This window comes from Salmo trutta, chromosome 14, assembly GCF_901001165.1.
Source record: "Salmo trutta chromosome 14, fSalTru1.1, whole genome shotgun sequence".
Taxonomy (NCBI): Eukaryota; Metazoa; Chordata; class Actinopteri; order Salmoniformes; family Salmonidae; genus Salmo; species Salmo trutta.
This window is the reverse complement of record NC_042970.1, coordinates 54,288,424-54,308,756: the sequence shown is the minus strand read 5'-3', so window position 1 is coordinate 54,308,756 and position 20,333 is coordinate 54,288,424. Positions and strand designations below refer to the sequence as shown.

Genomic DNA, 20,333 nt, shown 5'->3' with positions numbered 1-20,333 from the left:
TGAGGGACAGAAAAAAAAGAAAAAAAAACATCTACCTCCGTCTTCTGACATTCGGGCAACTGTCTCCATGACACTAATAAAGTCATTCTCATTGTCACTGAATTCTCGAAGCACATCAAGCAGCCCGCGTGCCACGATCTGCCTAGAAAGCAACACAAGCCCCAAGTTAATGTCTGTGCCAACATCTAGCCAGAGCAGCATAATGGCCCGTAGCTGACGAACTTTGAAATCACCCGACTGAGGACTTGAACTCAACAAGCAGAGCATGAAAACAGCCTTTCCATGAGTTGAATTCAACTGGGGGCAATGGAGGGCTGATGATGGGGTGCTGTTAAAGGTTTGCAGAGGTGATGTGCACAAGCTATGCCAAAAGCACACACTGAGGTCTTTAAAACCACTGAGGGCATCTGGCAAGCTTTTATCTTTCATTGGGCAGCAAGCAAGAAACCACATCAGAAACACTTAGGTCAAACCAGGCCTGTCTTAACAAGAGTCGTCCCTAACAAGTTCATGTCTTGACGCAGTGTGAGTGAGAGACCTGGCAGTACCAAATGACCGGCCTTCACTCAGCCCATTCACTAACGCCCCGACATAATTTGTTACATTCTCGCCATGCCAAGCTATGAGCCCAGGTCTGTTGAATTCACAAGAACACATAGAACCAGAACTTTTCAATCAACACTGTATTGCGGTCAAACATTGCAAAAACAAATGGCAGTCATCTTGAACATCACATTATCTCTAAATATTTCCTATTGCTTCCCTGTGGCATGTATCCAAGTGCGTCATCATATTCAGTCGTACCTGTTGAAGACGTTTTCACTGAAGGCATATTTTTCTAGTCTCCCCAGGGGGGTGAGATTGTCCTGTCCTGCATCCAGGAAAGCTGTGATCCGAATTCCGTCACACTCTGATCCATAGTCATCGAACCCAACTGTCCAGGAGGAAAATCACAAATTCAGAATCAATCAATCAGAATTGTTCAAGATTAAGTTAGTGAGTGAGGAGACCTGGTAAGTAAGCACATGAATTTCAACAAGGAACCACTGCTGTCAAAATAAGCTCAGTGTTGCAATTATCATATTGGTATAAGTGAACTTTGAAGTGATCCGGGCACAAGTAGTAAGACTTTTAACCTGAGTAAGCAAGTGAAAAAGTGACCGCTGTCTGTTTCAGTTTCAAAATTGGTAGGCTATGTGCTTGCCTTGCATAAGGGGGTCTAGTATGTAGTTTAATTGCCCTAAACAAGAGGGATATCTGGTCTATATTGCTGAAAATAGCTTGCAGGAACCCAGGGGGAGGCATCTGACATATGTTAGGGGGTGACTGTTAACAGTGTTACACTTCATGTGGATGAACAGGGTCAACCAGAAACTGCAGGCTCCCTAAAATCTTCAAACTGTGGAAGGTGTCAGAAAAGCCTGCATCATATGTTTCCTAGTCTCAGTAACTCTTTCTACATGAACTACACAAGAATTGAACATGGCATTTGAAACATATTGATGGAGGGGGAATACTCACAGTCATCCAAATCATCATGACCATCTTCAAAATATAAAGACAGACCTGCAAAATGGAATGGTGTAGAGTACTGATTTTACAAACATGTTATCAACATACCCGTCAGTCATTATATAGTTACATCGCTCCCTGGGGATCAGAGGGTTGGATAATACGTCAACTGTTACTATGTAGGAAGAAATGGCCAAGTGCCTAAATGATCTAACGTTAGCTAGCTAGTTAATACATTTGATTTGGTTGAAGCCAGGGAGACATCTAGCTAGCTAACTTTAGCCTAATCCAGTGGTAACAAGTAAGACCACAGAGGGCAGTGGCTAGCTGCCTATGTATACAAAATATAACATTGGGACATTTCTGGGCTAATTCTAAAACTAAACTAAAAAACAAATCCTTCCCATAACAACTCTTGTTTATGCTGTTTCAGCCAAGGAAATGAACGAACAAACGTTAACATTGCTAGCAAGCTACTGTGTATAAGGTTGCAAAATCACAAGGTAACTTACTAGCTAACGTTACTATACGTCTTTGTTTTTGAGCTGGATTTGGTATGCAAAGATATCGGCGTAGAGAGGCTAGCTTGCTAGGTCAACCGGCTAACGTAGCTAACTAGCTTAGGCATGAAAGCAAGTCGACCTGACATATTTAACTAATGTTAGCTAACATTGGCTACCTACCTAGCTAGTAGCTATACCTAATACAAAATACGTTATAGCTACAAACCAATACCTAGAAACAACATTTGCAGTGGCAGTGTTGTCAACAACAAGCATATAGTTAGAAATACTGGAACTAGCTAGCTAGTCGACATTAGCTAACAGTTAGCTATAGCTAACGAGCTAGCCTTTTCGCTTGAAAACACAGCTTGCTGCCAAGGTATTGTAATTGATTGAAAACAACACACAAAACCATAAATGACATGCCAATACATTAAACTTTTCATAAAATACTTATTTTTACAACAACTATTTTGTTAAAGTTTCGAATAAATGTTATTATGATAGCCACATTACCTGCCATCTTGATTATCTGCTCGACGAGCAACCGTGTGGGCTGTCACTCAACGTAAGCAAAACTACTTCCTGAAAGTACTTCCTGATGTTGTTTTTTTGTGTGTTCATCAACAATAATTTAATTTGTGACGGAATCTACTTCATGATTATTGCAACGAACATAATGGCTTCGTTGCTATATTTCCAAACCAAAAATAAACATAAATGTCACGTGACACATTGGATCGTAGTTCAAGATGGAGTCGATGCGCTACGATTTTATAGCTTGTTAGCTACAGTAATCAACATATGACAAATTATATCAATGAGGTTTAACGTTCAGAAGTTGAGGACTTACTTTGTATTTGTTTCTCTTCGAGCGGCATGTGATTTGTATTTAGTTATTTGATGAAGATAAGTTATTTGCTAGAAATCTGTTAATCTGTCAGCTAGCTAGCAATCAGTCACGTGGTTGGAATGTTCATTAACGTTCTATTAATTTGGAGCTCGATATGGCGCAGAGAGAGTAAAAAATATGCCTTCTTGGGGTAAGCCAGTGTTATTTGTATTCGTGTAACTGAACTATCGATTCTCTGTTCATTCAGATTGCAATATGTCTAATCTCTCGTGGACAGGTGAAACAGCGCGACTCTTTCAAAACGCACGTAGAATTATGTGATTATACGAGCAGCAGTAGTTCCTGGTTTGAGGATTTCGTCATTGATTATTTGGACTAATAAGGATTGGGCGAAGACGATGCGTCTTCTTTAGTGGGGTTTTAAGGCGGTGCGTGAACTGGTGCGGTGATTTTCAAATGCATGGTTTCCATGTGTTTGATGCCATTCAATCCGCGCCATTCCAGCCATTTTTATGAACTGTCCTCCCCTCAGCAGCCTCCTGTGATGTGGATGATAAACAGATTCCATAACCAAAAGTAAAAATTGTCTGTATCATAAAAATTCATGAAAACAAAAATGTGCTTGTTGATAAACATGGGTGAAATTAGTGGATGGGATGGGTTTGGCCTAAAGTTTGCATTTGCAAGGGAGGAGACTTTTCTTCCTTCCTTTGAACAAAGGTAAACATAATAGAGCTCTCCAGCTTGTAGTCCCAAAAACTTGAAATGACTTACCTCTGGTTCGTTTAGCCATTATAATGTGGAAAATTAATGGGGAAAGAATAGGGTTTTGGGTTAAACACCGAAAATAAATTCTGAGATTAACACAGGTTAAGGAGATCTTATACATTTTGTTCTATAAGATAATATCATTCAGTTAACATGACCTTTATGAATTATGAAGCCTTTATGAGCTTTTTTTATTATTACATAAATTCTTCAAAATTCCCAGTGAAGTTAGCTGATGAAGATTATCTCATGGAACAAAACGTATACGATCTCCTACGCCTGAGTTTACCACAGACCTTATTTTAGAAGTTTATCAAAAAATGCCATTATTGTCCCCATAGGCTTTGTCCAATGAACCATGATGGGAGTTGGTGCCCAAAAAAAGGACGCCATTACTATTTCTCTCTATTGTTAACCGCATTCCCCCCCAGAAGTAAAACAGGAAATAACAAACTTTGGCTAGATAATTTTACCTTTGGGTACAGTATGTCAAGTGACAAGTGACAGAAGCCTCCATCTGGCTTGCTAAAAGTTTTGTGCACTAGCTAAATTGAACTCACTTTACTTTGAAACTGACTGAAGTGTCTCAAATAAAGGCTTTATGTTCAAGTTGAAGTCATGAAATATTTAAATTAATTCTGTCAAAATAGACTCCTAACCTGAAACCAATACTACAGTAGTAGTCAATTGTTTGGACACATTTACTCATTCAAGGGTTTTCCTTTATTTTTACTATTTTCTACATTGTAGAATAATAGTGAAAACATCAAAACTATGTAATAATACATATGGAATCATGTAGTAACCAAGAACGTGTTACAACAAATCAAAACATATTTTATATTTGAGATTCTTCAAAGTAGCCACCCTTTGCCTTGATGACAGCTTTGCACACTCTTGGAATTCTCTCAACCAAGTTAACCTGGAATGCTTTTCCAACAGTCTTGAAGGAGTTCCCACATAAATTGAGCACTTGTTGGCTGCTTTTCCTTCAATCTGCGGTCCAACTCATCCCAAACCATCTCAATTGGGTTGAGGTCAGGTGATTGTGGAGGCCAGTTCATCTGATGCAGCACTCCGTCACTCTCCTTCTTGGTCAAATAGCCCTTACACAGCCTAGAGGTGTGTTGGGTCATTGTCCTGTTGAAAAACAAATGATAGTCCCACTAAGCGCAAACCAGATGGGATGGCGTATCGCTGCAGAATGCTGTGGTAGCCATGCTGGTTAAGTGTGCCTTGAATTCTAAATAAATCACAGACAGTGTCACCAGCATAGCACCCCCACACCATCATACCTCCTCCTCCATGCTCCACTGTGGGAACCACACATGCAGAGATCATCCGTTCACCTACTCTGCGTCTCACAAAGACACGGCGGTTGGAACCAAAAATCAAAAATTTTGACTCATCAGAGCAAAGAACAGATTTCCACCGGTCTAATGTCCATTGCTCGTGTTTCTTGGCCCAAGCAAGTCTCTTCTTCTTATTGATGTCCTTTAGTAGTGGTTTATTTGCAGCAATTAAACCATGAAGGCCTGATTCACACTGTCTCCTCTGAGCATTTGATGTTGAGATGTGTCTGTTACTTGGACTCTGTGAAGAATTTATTTGGGATGCAATTTCTGAGGCTGGTAACTCTAATGAAGTTATCCTCTGCAGGACAGGTAACTCTGGGTCTTCCTTTCCTGTTGCGGGCCTCATGAGAGCTAGTTTCATCATAGCGCTTGATGTTTTTTGCGACTGCACTTGAATAAACTTTAAAAGTTCTTGAAATTTTCCGCATTGACTGACCTTCATGTCTTAAAATAATGATGGACTGTCGTTTCTCTTTGCTTATTTGAGCTGTTCTTGCCATAATATGGACTTGATCTTTTAGCAACTAGGGCTATCTTCTGTATGCCACAACACAACTTATTGGCTCAAACGCGTTAAGGAATTCCACAAATTAACTTTTAACAAGGCACACCTGTCACGTCCTGACCATAGAAAGCTTTTATTTTCTATGGTAGAGTAGGTCAGGGCGTTACTGGGGGGTTAGTCTAGTTTATTATTTCTGTGTGGGGTTCTAGGTTTGTTTTTCTATGATGGTGATTGTGTATGATTCCCAATTAGAGGCAGCTGGTAATCGTTGTCTCTAATTGGGGATCATTTTTAAGTAGCATTTTTTCCACCTGTGGGTTATGGGATATTGTTTATGTTTAGTTGCCTGTTAGCACTGCATTGTCGTCACGGTTCGTTTATTCTTTATTGTTTTGTATTTTGCTAAGTTTCACTTTCTAATAAATTATGTGGAACGCTACTCACGTTGCGCTTTGGTCCGATCCTTCCAACGAACGTGACAACACCTGTTAATTGAAATGCATTCCAGGTACTACCTCATGAAGCTGGTTGAGAGAATGCCAAGACTGTGCAAAGCTGTCATCAAGGCAAAGGGTGGCTACTTTAAAGAATATGAAATATAACATTTATTTTGATTAGTTTAACAATTTCTTTGGTTACTACATGATTCCATATGTGTTATTTCAAAGTTTTGATGTCTTCATTATTATTCTACAATGTAGAAAATAGTACAAATAAAGAAAAACCCTTGAATGACTTTTGACTGGTACTGAATACTTAAGCAATAAGGCCTGAGGGGGTGTTGTTTGTGGCCAATATACCACGGTTAAGGGCTGTTCTTAACGCGGAGTGCCTGGATACAGCCCTTATCAATGATACAGTGCATTCGGAATGTATTCAGACCCCTTGACTTTTTTCCACAATTTGTTTCACTAGCCTTATTCAAAAAAAAAAAATGTAATTCCTCATCAATCTACACACAATACCCCATAATGACAAAGCAAAAACAGTTTTTTAGACATTTTTCAAATTCCTAAAATATTTTTTATATCACATTTACATAAATAGTCAGACCCTTTACTCAGTACTTTGTTGATGCACCTTTAGGCAGCGATTACAGCTGTGAGTCTTCTAGGGTATGATGCTAAAAGCTTGGCAGACCTGTATTTGGAGAGTTTCTCCCATTCTTCACTGAAGATCCTCTCAAGCTTTGTCATGTTGGATGGGGAGCGTTGCTGCACAGCTATTTTCAGGTCTCTCCAGAGATGTTAATTCGGGTTCAAGTCCGGGCTCTGGCTGAGCCTCTCAAAGACATTCAGAGACTTGTCCCAAAGCCACTCCTGTGTTGACTTGGCTGTGTGCTTAGGGTCATTGCCCTTTTGGAAGGTGAACCTTTGCCCCAGTCTGAGGTCCTGAGTGCTCTGGAGCAGGTTTTCATCAATAATTTCTCTGTACTTTGCTCTGTTCATCTTTGCCTCAATCCTGACTAGTCCCCCAGTCCCTGCTGCTGAAAAACATCCCCACAGCATGATGCTGCCACCACCATGCTTCACCGTAGGGATGGTGCCAGGTTTCCTCCAGACGTGACACTTGGCATTCAGGCCAAATAGTTACATTTTGGTTTCATCAAACCAGAGAATCTTGTTTCTCATGGTCAGAGGGTCTTTAGGTGCCTTTTAGCAAACTCCAAGCGGGCTGTCATGCACCTTTTACTGAGGAGTGGCTTCAGTTTGGCCACTCTATCATAAACGCCTGATTGGTAGAGTGCTGCAGAGATGGTTGTCCTTCTGGAATGTTCTCCCATCTCCACAGAGAAACGCTAGAGCTCTGTCAGAGTGACTTTCGGGTTCTTGGTCACCTCCCTAGACCAAGGCCCTTCTCCCTCGATTGCTCATTTTGGCCGAGAGGACAGCTCTAGGAAGAGTCTTGGTGGTTCCAAACTTCTTCCATTTAGAATGATGGAGGCCTCTGTGTTCTTGGGGACCTTCAATGCTGCAGAAATGTGTTGGTACCCTTCCCCAGATCTGTGCCTCAACACAATCCTGTCTTGGGGTGCTCTACGGACAATTCCTTCGACCTCATGGCTTGGTTTTTGCTCTGACATGCACTGTCAACTGTGGGACCTTATATAGACAAGTGTGTGCCTTTCCAAATCATGTCCAATCAATTGTATTTACCACAGGTGGACTCCAATCAAGTTGTAGAAACATCTCAAGGATGATCAATGAAAGCAGGATGCACTTGAACTCAATTTTGAGTCTCATGGCAAAGGGTCTAAATACTTATGCAAATAAGGTATTTCTGTTTTTGTTTAGTAGTTTGCAAACATTTCTAAAAACCTTTTCGTTTCTCATTATGGGGTATTGTGTGTCGATTGCTGAGGTTTTTGAATTATTTAATTATTTTTAGAATAAGGCTGTAACGTAACAAAATGTGGATAAAATCAAGGGGTCTGAATACTTTCCGCAGGCACTGTATATTGGCAATATACCACAAACACCGAGGTGCCTTATTGCTTTTATAAACAGGTTACCAATGATATTAGAGCAGTAAAAATAAATGTTTCATCATAGCCATTGTCATGACTTTCCCTCCTGGGTGAGGATCAAAGAGATCCCCCTCTCTCCCACCAGAGAGGAAGAGAGGGAGTGGGAACTTTTCTAGGACTTTAACTACCGTTTGTAAAACTTTCTCTCTCTCTCTTGCCTTTGCAGTATCCAAGAATGGAATGTCTGAGTGATATAGAGAGACTCTTGCCCAAAGAACTTCAACATCCAAAAGTGGATAATGAAAAAATATTTCTAAACATAAAGAATGTGGGAAATGGTCTGTGGGGATCCATACAATGATTATGTCGTATCATTTGTGATGTCATTAAAGACGGTATAACGGAAACATTGTAACTTTAAGAGCTTTCACAATGTACAGTTGAACTCTGAATATGCACTTAGGTTGGAGCAATTAAAACTCGTTTTTCAACGACTCCACAAATTTCTTGTTAACAAACTATAGTTTTGGCAAGTCGGTTAGGACATCTACTTTGTGCATGACACAAGTCATTTTTCCAACAATTGTTTACAGACAGATTATTTCACTGTATCTAAATTCCAGTGGGTCAGAAGTTTACATACACTAAGTTGACTGTGCCTTTAAACAGCTTGGAAAATTCCAGAAAATGATGTCATGGCTTTCGAAGATTCTGTTTGGCTAATTGACATAATTTGAGTCAATTGGAGGTGTATCTGTGGATGTATTTCAAGGCCTACCTTCAAACTCAGTGCCTTTTTGCTTGACATCATAGTAAAATCAAAAGAAATCAGCCAAGACATCAGAAAAAAAAATTGTAGACCTCCACAAGTCTGGTTCATCCTTGAGAGCAATTTCCAAACGCCTGAAGGTACCACGTTCATCTGTACAAACAATAGTACGCAAGTATAAACACCATGGGACCACATAGCCATCATACCGCTCAGGAAGGAGACGTGTTCTGTCTCCTAGAGATGAACGTACTTTGGTGAGAAAAGTGCAAATCAATCCCAGAACAACAGCAAAGGACCTTGTGAAGATGCTGGAGGAAACAGGTACAAAAGTATCTATATCCACAGTAAAATGAGTCCTATATCGACATAACCTGAAAGGCTGCTCAGAAAGGATGAAGCCACTGCTCCAAAACCGCCATAAAAAATCCAGACTATGGTTTGCAACTGCACATGGAGACAAAGGTCATACTTTTTGGAGAAATGTCCTCTGGTCTGATCAAACAAAAATAGAACTGTTTGGCTATAATGACCATTGTTTTGTTTGGAGGAAAAAGGGGGAGGCTTGCAAGCCAAGAACACCATCCCAACCGTGAAGCACGGGGTGGCAGCATCATGTTGTGGGGGTGCTTTGCTGCAGGAGGGACTGGTGCACTTCACAAAATAGATGGCATCATGAGGCAGGAAAATGATGTGGATATATTGAAGCAACATCTCAAGACATCAATCAGGAAGTTAAAGCTTGGTCGCAAATGGGTCTTCCAAATGGACAATGACCCCAAGCATACTTCCAAAGTTGTGGCAAAATGGCTTAAGGACAACTAAGTCAAGCTATTGGAGTGGCCATCTCAAAGCCCTGACCTTAATCCCATAGAAAAGTTGTGGGCAGAACTGAAAAAGCGTGTTTTGAGCAAGGAGGCCTACAAACCTGACTCAGTTACACCAGCTCTGTCAGGATGAATGGGCCAAAATTCACCCAACTTATTCTGGGAAGCTTGTGGAAGGCTACCCAAATCGTTTAACCCAAGTTAAACAATTTAAAGTCAATGCTACCAAATACTAATTGAGTGTATGTAAACTTCTGACCCAGTAGGAATGTGATGAAAGAAATAAAAGCTGAAATAAATAATTCTCTCTACTATTATTCTGACATTTCACATTCTTAAAATAAAGTGGTGATCCTAACTGACCTAAGACAGGAGATTTTTACTAAGATTAAATGTCAGGAATTGTGAAAAACTGAGTTTAAATGTATTTGGCTAAGGTGTATGTAAACTTCCGACTTCAACTGTATATGTCAGAGTTAAATGTTTAAAAATACTCCTAAAGATTTACATTTACATTTAAGTCATTTAGCAGACGCTCTTATCCAGAGCGACTTACAAATGTATATGTCAGAGTTAAATGTTTAAAAATACTCCTAAAGATTTACATTTACATTTAAGTCATTTAGCAGACGCTCTTATCCAGAGCGACTTACAAATGTAAAGAATTAACATATTAGACCTGTTAGGTTCTAATTATTAGAGTAATAACTCGACGGACACTGAAAGCTTAAACCAAGTTTATTCTTCCCAAAGGATCCAACAGCTGAATCACCGAAACATATTCACACGAGCGTTAGTATTTAACCCTTTCTCCTATTTAACCCTTTCTCCAACTCATCTGAACAGCCAATGCATATCTGTTGCTAGACAGAACCTTTAGTGATATATGTTCTTCCTCACTTCATTGGACCTGACTTCTGCCGAAACTACTCACTCCTCCCCAACTCCCGGCTGTCATAGTGACTGGTATCAGACGGTGTCTCTTCTCCTCTCAGAGGATCTCTGATGGCTAACAATAACATATCCTGACATAATGTAAACGTTCTACATTACCCTCTCCCTCAGTAACATGAATAAGTATATTTCCTATTCTCAGAACCTAACAGATCAAAACATGCCGGGTTGCTGCCGGTGTGGAAAGTGGTTCTAGCGGTACCCTGAATAATCAACCACTGAGACCAGACAGCGTGGAACGGTGGCTACACAGCTGATAAATGGTTTAAAACTACAAGACCAGTACATTTCCGGGTTGCTACTGGCGTGTAAAATTGTTTAAAACTACTAGACCAGTATACTTGCAGCGCGAGCTGAATACGTGACAAATGGTTTAAAACTACAAGACCAAAACATGCTGGGTTGCTGCTGGTGTGTAGAGTGGTTCTAGCTGTACCCTGAATAATCAACCATTGAGACCAGACAGCGTGGAGCGGTGGCTACACGGCTGATGAATGTTTAGACTCTACCAGACCAGAAAATGGTAAGACCCTCTGAAACTCGACGAGTGAAGAAAGATGAAGACTATACCAAAAATACTCAGTCTGCAGCTGGATAATGTAAAGTAGTCTAGAACTTTCACCAAAGACACAAGGAAGATCTTTCAAACGACCATTGGAACGTCTGATATATCCAGTCTAACGAACACTTCCAGATCAAAGGACATTGTGACCTCTAGTGGACAACCAGAGACTTACACAACCAGAGACCGTCGAACTATTCGTCACAGACGGATCGGGCGATTTCAACAGAGCGAGACAACAAAGACATACAAGCGTAAATATGTACATTGCATTTCGAAATCCGAATCAGTGGTTGTTGGAGTGATAAATATCCATATTTACGATGAGCGTATTATTCAACTGTATGTATGATAGTTTAATTCCTTTGTCTCTCCTTCTCCCGCTCTTTCCTTCCCCACCTCTTTCATTGTGTAACCAGCCGTCATATCGGGTTAGTCCACTAGGGACTTTTCATTGCATTATGTTAGTAATCAATTCAACCTATACTGTGTGTGTTTATGTATTTCTGTGTAATTATTTTGTCAGTTAGTAAATAAATAATTTAGCCAATTTGTGTAAGCTGAGTTATCATGAAGACTAGTGTTCGTGCAGATTTATAGACTATTACGACGTTCAGAATGAGACTGACATGAGGTAAAAATACATTAATAAGTGACTTATGAATATATCTTATAAGAGTTTCATTTGGGAGATAATAACTTGTTAAATAATTTTTCCCATGGTGCCCCGAGTTAATTGTTACATTATTAATTTCATCGCGTAATCAATTAAACATAGTTAATTGATTTGATAAGATAACAGTGATCACATTAATGATAGTCACGTCACGACACCATGGTATACGGTCTGATATACGGCTTTCAGCTAATCAGCATTCAGGGCTCGAACCACACAGTTTATAATGACAAATAGCCTACGACCTGCATGTACAGTTGCAACTCTTTTTCAAGTCTATTTTCCTCATCAATATTAGTTTTGGCTAATGTTGATCATATTACATTTTTATGTATTGGACAGGGGTTGCTCAATCTTTGCAGCATAGTGGCAGGAATATTTTGTTTCTTCAACCAATGGCATATTCTCTTCACATAATGATGGAATCCTGATGAAAATGTATGGTCTGTGTGGCTTTGGCAGTAAACAAGTATGGGTGGATTATTGGATGGATTCTAACTCGGTTCTCTTGTGATTCTTCAGGACACTGGGGTTGGAAAGTCAAGCATTGTTTGGAGGTTTGTGGAGGACAGTTTTGACCCCAACATTAATCCAACTATTGGGTAAGTTATTTTAGTCCTTCACACACTGTAAATATCATGGAGAGATGGTGGGGTTGGTGTATGTGGAAGGGGAGGTGTTGTGGTCAAAGCCTGGTCAAAGATCTGTTTGTGCTATCATGTCAACTGGTGACAGTGTGTGGCAAGGAATTGTTATGGTAGCACAAACAGATCTGGGATTAGGCTAATCAATTTATCACAGGGTAATCAATGTATCACTTCTGTACTTCTTATTATGTGATGGGGTAAAGGGGTGAGCCTAATTGTATGCCATGTTAACCTGCTCTTTAAATGTGACTCACACGGTATGGTTGTATTTCTATTTTCCAGGGCATCCTTCATGACAAAGACAGTGCAGTATCAAAATGAGCTGCACAAATTCCTCATCTGGGACACGGCAGGGCAAGAGAGGGTTAGTTATCATATCTCTCTTCCATATTCAACAATATCTTTGCTCCAAATGAAGTGGTCCTTATTAGACAGCGACATAGGCCATGTTTGAATAAAAATGCATCCTTCCTTCCTCCCTTCCTTGAGCTAGTCTAATTATAGATCTCACATGATGGGTGAGATCAACATATTGGAATCATGACTCTCACTGACCTATCCAAGTAGGTTAAATCAGAGATTACGCCAAGAAAGGAAGGACAATTTTAAGGAATTTGAACAGGGCCATAGAGGTCTATGCTAAGGGCATACTCTTGCAAGTGCAGTAATGCATTGTGCCTTTTATGGGGCAATATTTAGCTTACATTTAGCTGCCCACACCAAAACATCCCCGACTCCCTCATTTTCTGCAGTCATTTAATAAGTCCCTTTCCTGTAGTTGAGTGGCAGGTTATACTATCAGGGTTTGTGCACTCTCAAGACCACTGCTGTCGGTTTAGTTTACTAGATGACATAAATATGTCTGTCATGCAACTTCTTATCTGTCCTGTCTCTCTCCATTCTCTTTATCTCTCTCTCCTTTCTCTCTCTCTGTCAAACACACACACACACACACACACACACACACACACACACACACACACACACACACCACCACAAACTTGAACTTTTAGCTATGTGTGCTGCATCAAAGGAGCGCAGTCCACATTATGCTAAAGCATACCTTCTATGTGCAATGTCCTTTGAACTGTCAAGACGAGTGGCTCTTCAGCAGTCATAACATGACAGGCGAGAGTCTAGGGGCCACTTGCAACATGATCTGCTGCGATGTTTGTCTACGACGCTATGTGGCGCTAGATCTGGACTGCTTTATAGCCCACGCAGACAGACGACATGACTAAAATAGATTATCTTTCAAATTATACAGTATATGAGTAATGAGATGCACATATAGAAACATCAAGCATTTCTGCTAACAAAACACTAAACTCCAAATCTGTTGTACGTTAGTAGGGCTAAGAATTGCCAGACACCTCACTCTACATTACGATATTTAGGTGTCGATACGATATGTATTGCGATTGTCACGATTCTACAGTGCCTTCAGAAAGTATTCATACCCCTTATCTTATTCCACATTTTGACGTGTTACAGCCTGAATTCACAATGGATTAAATCTTTTATTTTTTCACCCATCTACACACAATACCCCATAATGACAAAGTGAGAACATGGTTTTAGAAGTTTGAGCAAATGTATTGAAAATGAAATTCTGAAATATCTAATTTACATACATTACCAGTCAAAGTTTGGACACACCTACTCATTCAAGGGTTTTTCTTTATTTGTATTATTTTCTACATTGTAGAATAATACTGAAGACATCAAAACTATGAAATAAGTCTTTGTGATTCCACTTATGTTACGAATCCCTTTTGGCCCTGCAGTCTAGGGGGGATGGAAATGGGACCCGTAACATAACTCCTGCAAATTATAATCGTGACAAGTAACAGTGAGAACAAAAACCACAGACAACTGAAATCTATCGTCAAACACTCAGGGTTTATTTTAAACACACGGTAAAGGGGTGTGAGAAAAGGGGCTGAGCTGGACCCAAGCAAATAAACAATAATCCAAAACACCCCTAAGCTAGACTAGCCTACTTCAAGAACAGCTAGCTAACTAACCAGAAATACAGTGGGTGGTCCGCCCAGTTCTAACTAGGGTACTTAGACAAAGTATTCCTATGGGTAATGTATACCCATGAGCGACTTGTCTTGGTACCCCCTTTTCCCACCAAACAAACAAACAGTCAAACAACAAAACAATAGGACAACCGGACAAATGTGACATATATTTGCAAAACAAAAGAGAGATCAATACAGAAAGAGAGCGAGATTGAGAGAGAATGAGTTACAGAGAGATTCATCTATTTCTTTTCAATCAAATAAGGATCAAATAAGGATCAGAAACGAGCTGACAGTGAAGATCCTGGAACAGGCAATAACACCAGTATTTGGTCACCTGGCTGTAGTGGATGAGAAACAGCTTGTTTATCATAGTGTCTTTTCATACTAGTCTGTGAGGAAGACAGAGCTTCTTTTGCGAGAGCACAGGCTTGGTGTAGGCACTCACGAAAGCGACTAACGTAGTCCAACACATTCTCATCTCCCGTACACAACTCTTGGGACAAAAACTGTTCTTTAACCTTTTGAGGATAGGGGGCAGTATTGAGAATTTTGGAAAAAATATGTTCCCATTTTTAACTGCCTCCTACACCAACTCAGAAGCTAGAATATGCATATTATTGTTCAGGTTTGGATAGAAAACACTCTGAATTTTCTAAAACTGTTTGAATGGTGTCTGTGAGTATAACAGAACTCCTATGGCAGGCAAAAACCTGACAAGGTTTCAAGCAGGAAGTACCCTGTCTGACAAGGAGTCGTGCGTCTTGCATCTTTTTATTGAAAAGTAAGGATCTTAGCTGTAACGTGACAATTCCCAGGGCTCCAATAGGCTCTCAGAGCCCGGGAAAGAACTGAAGGTTTACGAGGGAGCCTCAGGCTGAAACACATTATCACCTTTTGTAAGTGGCTGCTCAGAGGACCTTTGAATGAGGCGCGTGCACGAGTCGCTCCTGAGGAGAAATTTTATTCGGCTGTTTAGGCTCAATGCATACTCCCGGTCGGAATATTATCACTTATCTACGAGATAAATGGCATAAAAATTGGTTTTAAACAGCGGTTGACATGCTTCGAAGTACGGTAATGGAATATTTAGACATTTTTGTCACGCCAATGCGCCATGCGCGACACCGTGAAGAAGCATTCTGATAGTGTCTAGAACTCACGAACAAAACGTCGCTGTTTGGATATAACGATGGATTATTTGGGACCAAACCTACATTTGTTATTGAAGTAGAAGTCCTGGCAGTGTATTCTGACGAAGAACAAGCAAGGTAAGAACATTTTTCTTATAGGAAATGTGATTTTGGTGAAGGCTAAACTTGCCGGGTATCTAAATAGCTAGCCCTGTGATGCCGGGCTATGTACTTAGATTATTGCAAAATGTGCTTCATCCGAAAAGCTATTTTAAAATCGGACATATCGAGTGCATAGAGGAGTAATGTATCTATAATTCTTAAAATAATTGTTATGCTTTTTGTGAACGTTTATCGTGAGTAATTTAGCAAACTGTTAGTAAATTCCCCGGAAGTTTGCGGGGGTTATGCTTTTTCTGAACGTCACATGCTAATGTAAAAAGCTGGTTTTTGATATAAATATGAACTTGATTGAACAGACATGCATGTATTGTATAACACAATGTCCTAGGTGTGTCATCTGATGAAGATCATAAAAGGTTAGTGCTGCATTTAGCTGTGGTTTGGGTTTATGTGACATGATATGCTAGCTTGAAAAATGGGTGTCTGATTTTTTCTGGCTGGGCACTCTGCTGACATAATCTAATGTTTTGCTTTCGTTGTAAAGCCTTTTTGAAATCGGACAGTGGGGTTAGATTAACGAGATTCTTGTCTTTAAATAGCTGTAAAATAGTCATATGTTTGAGAAATTGAAGTAATAGTATTTCTAACGATTAAAAAATCGCGCCACTGGATTTCAGTGGCTGTTACGTAGGTGGGACGAGTTCGTCCCACATGCGCCAGAGAGGTTAAGGACTTTCATTGGTCCTCTCACTGTGTGTCCAAACACTAGTTCAGCCGGGCTGAACCCTAGGGACTCCTATACAGTTTCACGAGCAGCAAACAAAACTAGAGGAACTCCCTCATCCCAATCTTTCTCAGATTCTAAACAATATTTACGTAGCATAGACTTCAGTGTCTGATGCCATCGTTCAAGCGCACCCTGAGACTCTGGGTGATATGCGCTTGCCACACGGTGCGTAACTGACAAGGATTTTAACACCTGCTTGAAGAGCTTTGACAGGAAATTCGTACCTTGGTCAGTTTGTACCACCTTAGGTAACCCGAATGTCGTGAAGAATTTAATTAAGGCTTTACTCACAACAGGAGCTGTAATCCTTCGCAGAGGAATGGCTTCGGGGTATCTTGTTGCCTTACACATAATCGTTAACAGAAACTGGTTACCCGATTTTGTCTTCGGTAACGGTCCAACACAATCAACCACCACATGTTCAAATGGTTCACCTATGACAGGTATAGGACAAAGAGGAGCAGGAGGAATAACCTGATTTGGTTTTCCTGTAACCTGACATGTGTGACATGTCTGACAGAACTGAGCCACATCTTGTTTTAAACCTGGCCAAAAGAAATGTCGAAGGATCTGATCATAAGTCTTTGTGATTCCTAAATGACCAGACCACTGGTGATCATGAGCAAGGGATAACACATTTTGTCGAAAGGCTGTAGGAATCACTATTTGGTAAACAGCATTCCAATCTTCATCCGCGTCAACATGGGATGTCCATTTACGCATGAGGAGATTACCATCAAGGAAGTAAGCCACGTTCTTCTTCTGTACCTCTTCCACTGAGACAACACTAGAAAAACATTTAGCAAGCTTGTCGTCAACCTTTTGGTTAGCAATCAGCTTGTCTTGCCTGAGCACGAGTGACAGTACAAGCGGGGAACACATGTGGATAACTCTGTGCCAGCTCATTGGAGAGAGAGTGGTCACTTTTATCCAACACTTCCAATACGGGTACTACCTTTCCTCCAGCAATATCGTTACCCATTATAAAGGTCACACCTTTTACTGGCAACATAGGACGTACCCCCACTCTGAATATTCCACTGATTAACTCAGAGTGTACATTCACAAAGTGCAATGGCACTGGGACAAAACCGATTTCAATACCCTGAACTAACACACTGGAACCACAGTATGTATTGTCGGATAAGGGCAACACATCAGACAATATAAACGACTGCGCCACACCAGTATCTCTAAGGATTTGAACCGGACGCTGAGATGCTTCGTCATTCGTTATGGACACAAACCCCTCGAAAATGAACGGTTCATAACTGCGGTCGGGTACTGAGACTTTCAAACTACATTTACCCTGAGGCACCTGTTTCGTTTCAGACCTCACAACCGTACGAATTACCCCAACACCTGTTGGCGGCTTGGCACGAATAGGCATCCCTTGTTTGCGTTTTAGCAGGAAGCAATCATTAATCATATGTCCCACTTTATGACAATAGAAACAGGGACACTCATTTTTCTGCCGTGCTTGATATACTGCTGACCGACTAGGGCTAAAAGTAGGCAACTCAGTGGCTCTACTCTCGGTATGAGCCGAAAACACGCTCTTGTGCATCAACACAAACTCGTCTGCCAACACAGACGCTTCTGACAGGGAGGATACCTTCTGTTCGTTTAGGTAAACTACAATGCGTTCGGGTAAGCAATTTTTAAACTCTTCCAACAAGATTAACTCCCGGAGAGAGTTGAAATCAGTTACCTTACTAGCAGCATGCCATTTATCAAATAGATTTCCCTTGTCTCTAGCAAATTCCACATAAGTCTTATTAGAAGACTTTCTATGAGACCTAAATCTCTGTCGGTATGCCTCAGGCACAAGCTCATAAGCGCGAAGAACAGTAGCTTTGACCACTTCATAGTTCAAACTGTCTTCCAAAGGTAGCGCTGACAAAACCTCTTGGGCTTTACCAGTTAGTTTACACTGAAGTAATAAACACCACACCTCTTCAGGCCATTTCAATGCTACGGCTATTCGATCAAACACACAAAAATAGGAGTCAACCTCTGACTCTCTAAACAAAGGTACTAAGGCAGTGGTTCTTAACCTGGGTTCGATCGAACCCCAGGGGTTCGGTGAGTCAGTCTCAGGGGTTCGGCGGAGGTCAAGACACACACCCGACTCATATGATTCGTGATGACACGCCCCGCTTGGCGTGTCATTGGCTGCAGGTGATCACGCAACATCGCTTGGCCTATCTGTGCTGCAGGGAATTTGGCGCGCTCAGTAGTCGAATTGTGACTGTCGTGATGGTACGTCGTGTGATTTCTTTCTTAATATTTTAATCCCTTCATACTAACTATGTCGAGCAAAAAAAGAAAGTGGTCGGACGAATATGTACAATATGGATTCACATGTATAACGGAACGTGATGAGAGTCAGCGTCCTAACTGCATGATTTGCAATGCCAAGTTGAGCAATTCTAGTCTAGCACCGGCAAAACTAAGAGAACACTTCCTTAAGCTGCATGGAGATGGACAATACAAGAACACAACGCTCGCTGAATTCAAGGTGAAGAGAGCCAGATTCGATGAAAAGGCTACTCTGCCTGTTCTCGGCTTTGTACCATCAACAAACCGATCCTCACAGCATCGTACGAAGTTGCTTACCTGATCGCAAAGCAGGGCAAACCACACACCATTGGTGAAACACTCATAAAACCAGCTGTGTTGAAGATGGCGAATATCATGCTGGGAAAAGCGGCTGAAGTTAAGTTATCCCAAATCCTCTTTCAAATGACACCATTAGCGACAGAATAGAGGACATGAGCAAAGAGACATCTTGGCTCAAGTAGTTGCAGATCTGATTTCAAGCCCGGCAAAATTCAGCCTTCAACTCGACGAGACCACAGACGTTTCCAATCTAAGCCAGCTTGCTGTATTTGTGCGCTATGTGAAAGACGACGTGATAAAGGAAGATTTTTTATTTTGTAAGCCTCTTACGACAACAACTAAGGCAGCCGATGTGAAGAAACTTGTGGATGACTTCTTCAAAGACAACAATCTTTCGTGGGATATGGTTTCTGCAGTTTGTTCGGACGGAGCTCCAGTCATGCTGGGAAGAAAGTCTGGTTTTGGTGCGCTAGTGAAAGCCGATGCACCACACATCATTGTTACGCATTGTATTCTGCACAGGCATGCGTTGGCAACAAAAACCTTGCCTCCAAAACTGGCAGAAGTATTAAAAATTGTAGTGGAATGCGTGAACTATGTGCGAAATAGTGCTCTGAGGCACCGCATCTTCAGTGAGCTGTGTAAAGAAATGGGCTCTGAATTCGAGGTACTTCTGTACCATTCTAACGTTCGGTGGTTATCCCGGGGACAGGTGCTGAATCGTGTTTTTGCCGTGCGTGTGGAATTAGCCCTGTTTTTGCAAGAGCACCAACATCGTCATGCAGATTGCTTAAAAAATTCTGAGTTCATTCTTATTTTAGCGTACATGGCTGATATCTTCGCAGCTCTCAATCATCTCAATCAACAGATGCAGGGCGGTGGAGTCAACATCATCGAAGCGGAAGAAAACCTGAAGGCTTTTCAAAAAAAGCTACCGTTATGGAAACGACGAACAGAGAACGATAACTTCGCAAACTTTCCCCTGCTGGACGACTGTGTAAGTAAGATCGAAGATGTATCTGGAATCGGAGACATTTCTGTACCCGCGGAACTGAAGCAAGCAATTGCCACGCACTTAGATGAGCTTGCAAAGTCTCTCGACGGATACTTCCCTACAAGAGAGTCATATCCAGCATGGGTGAGACAGCCGTTCACGTTTAGTGTTGAGACAACAGATGTCAATGATGAATACCTCGATGAAATCATTGAAATTCAGCAGAGCCAGGTTCAACAGCAACTCTTC

At 41.0% G+C, this 20,333-nt stretch overlaps 2 protein-coding genes across 7 annotated transcripts in view; one reads left to right on the top strand and one right to left on the bottom strand.

Annotated features, from left to right (window-relative positions):
* The window catches only part of LOC115208388 (serine/threonine-protein phosphatase 4 regulatory subunit 1), a 56,394-nt gene extending 53,441 nt beyond the window's left edge, over positions 1 to 2,953 (bottom strand). For 2 of the 3 annotated variants that reach the window (XM_029776412.1, XM_029776414.1), the window contains exons 1-4: positions 2,869 to 2,953; positions 1,522 to 1,566; positions 805 to 934; positions 36 to 142 (exon numbers count right to left, since the gene is read on the bottom strand). In XM_029776412.1, the coding sequence (XP_029632272.1) occupies positions 36 to 142; positions 805 to 934; positions 1,522 to 1,566; positions 2,869 to 2,896 (310 nt within the window). In that variant the 5' untranslated portion in view covers positions 2,897 to 2,953. Of the gene's footprint in view, positions 1 to 35; positions 143 to 804; positions 935 to 1,521; positions 1,567 to 2,531; positions 2,617 to 2,868 lie in introns of those variants that run through there. The other variant, XM_029776413.1, reaches the window with a different exon arrangement.
* A 20-nt stretch (positions 2,954 to 2,973) lies between these two features.
* LOC115208389 (ras-related protein Rab-22A) overlaps positions 2,974 to 20,333 on the top strand; it is a 41,182-nt gene continuing 23,822 nt past the window's right edge. For 3 of the 4 annotated variants that reach the window (XR_003881159.1, XR_003881158.1, XM_029776415.1), the window contains exons 1-3: positions 2,974 to 3,058; positions 12,274 to 12,353; positions 12,681 to 12,762. Coding sequence is in view for 1 of the 4 variants with exons in the window: in XM_029776415.1 (XP_029632275.1) it covers positions 12,716 to 12,762 (47 nt within the window). In the remaining 3 variants the exon portion in view is untranslated. Of the gene's footprint in view, positions 3,059 to 10,413; positions 11,330 to 12,273; positions 12,354 to 12,680; positions 12,763 to 20,333 lie in introns of those variants that run through there. The other variant, XR_003881157.1, reaches the window with a different exon arrangement.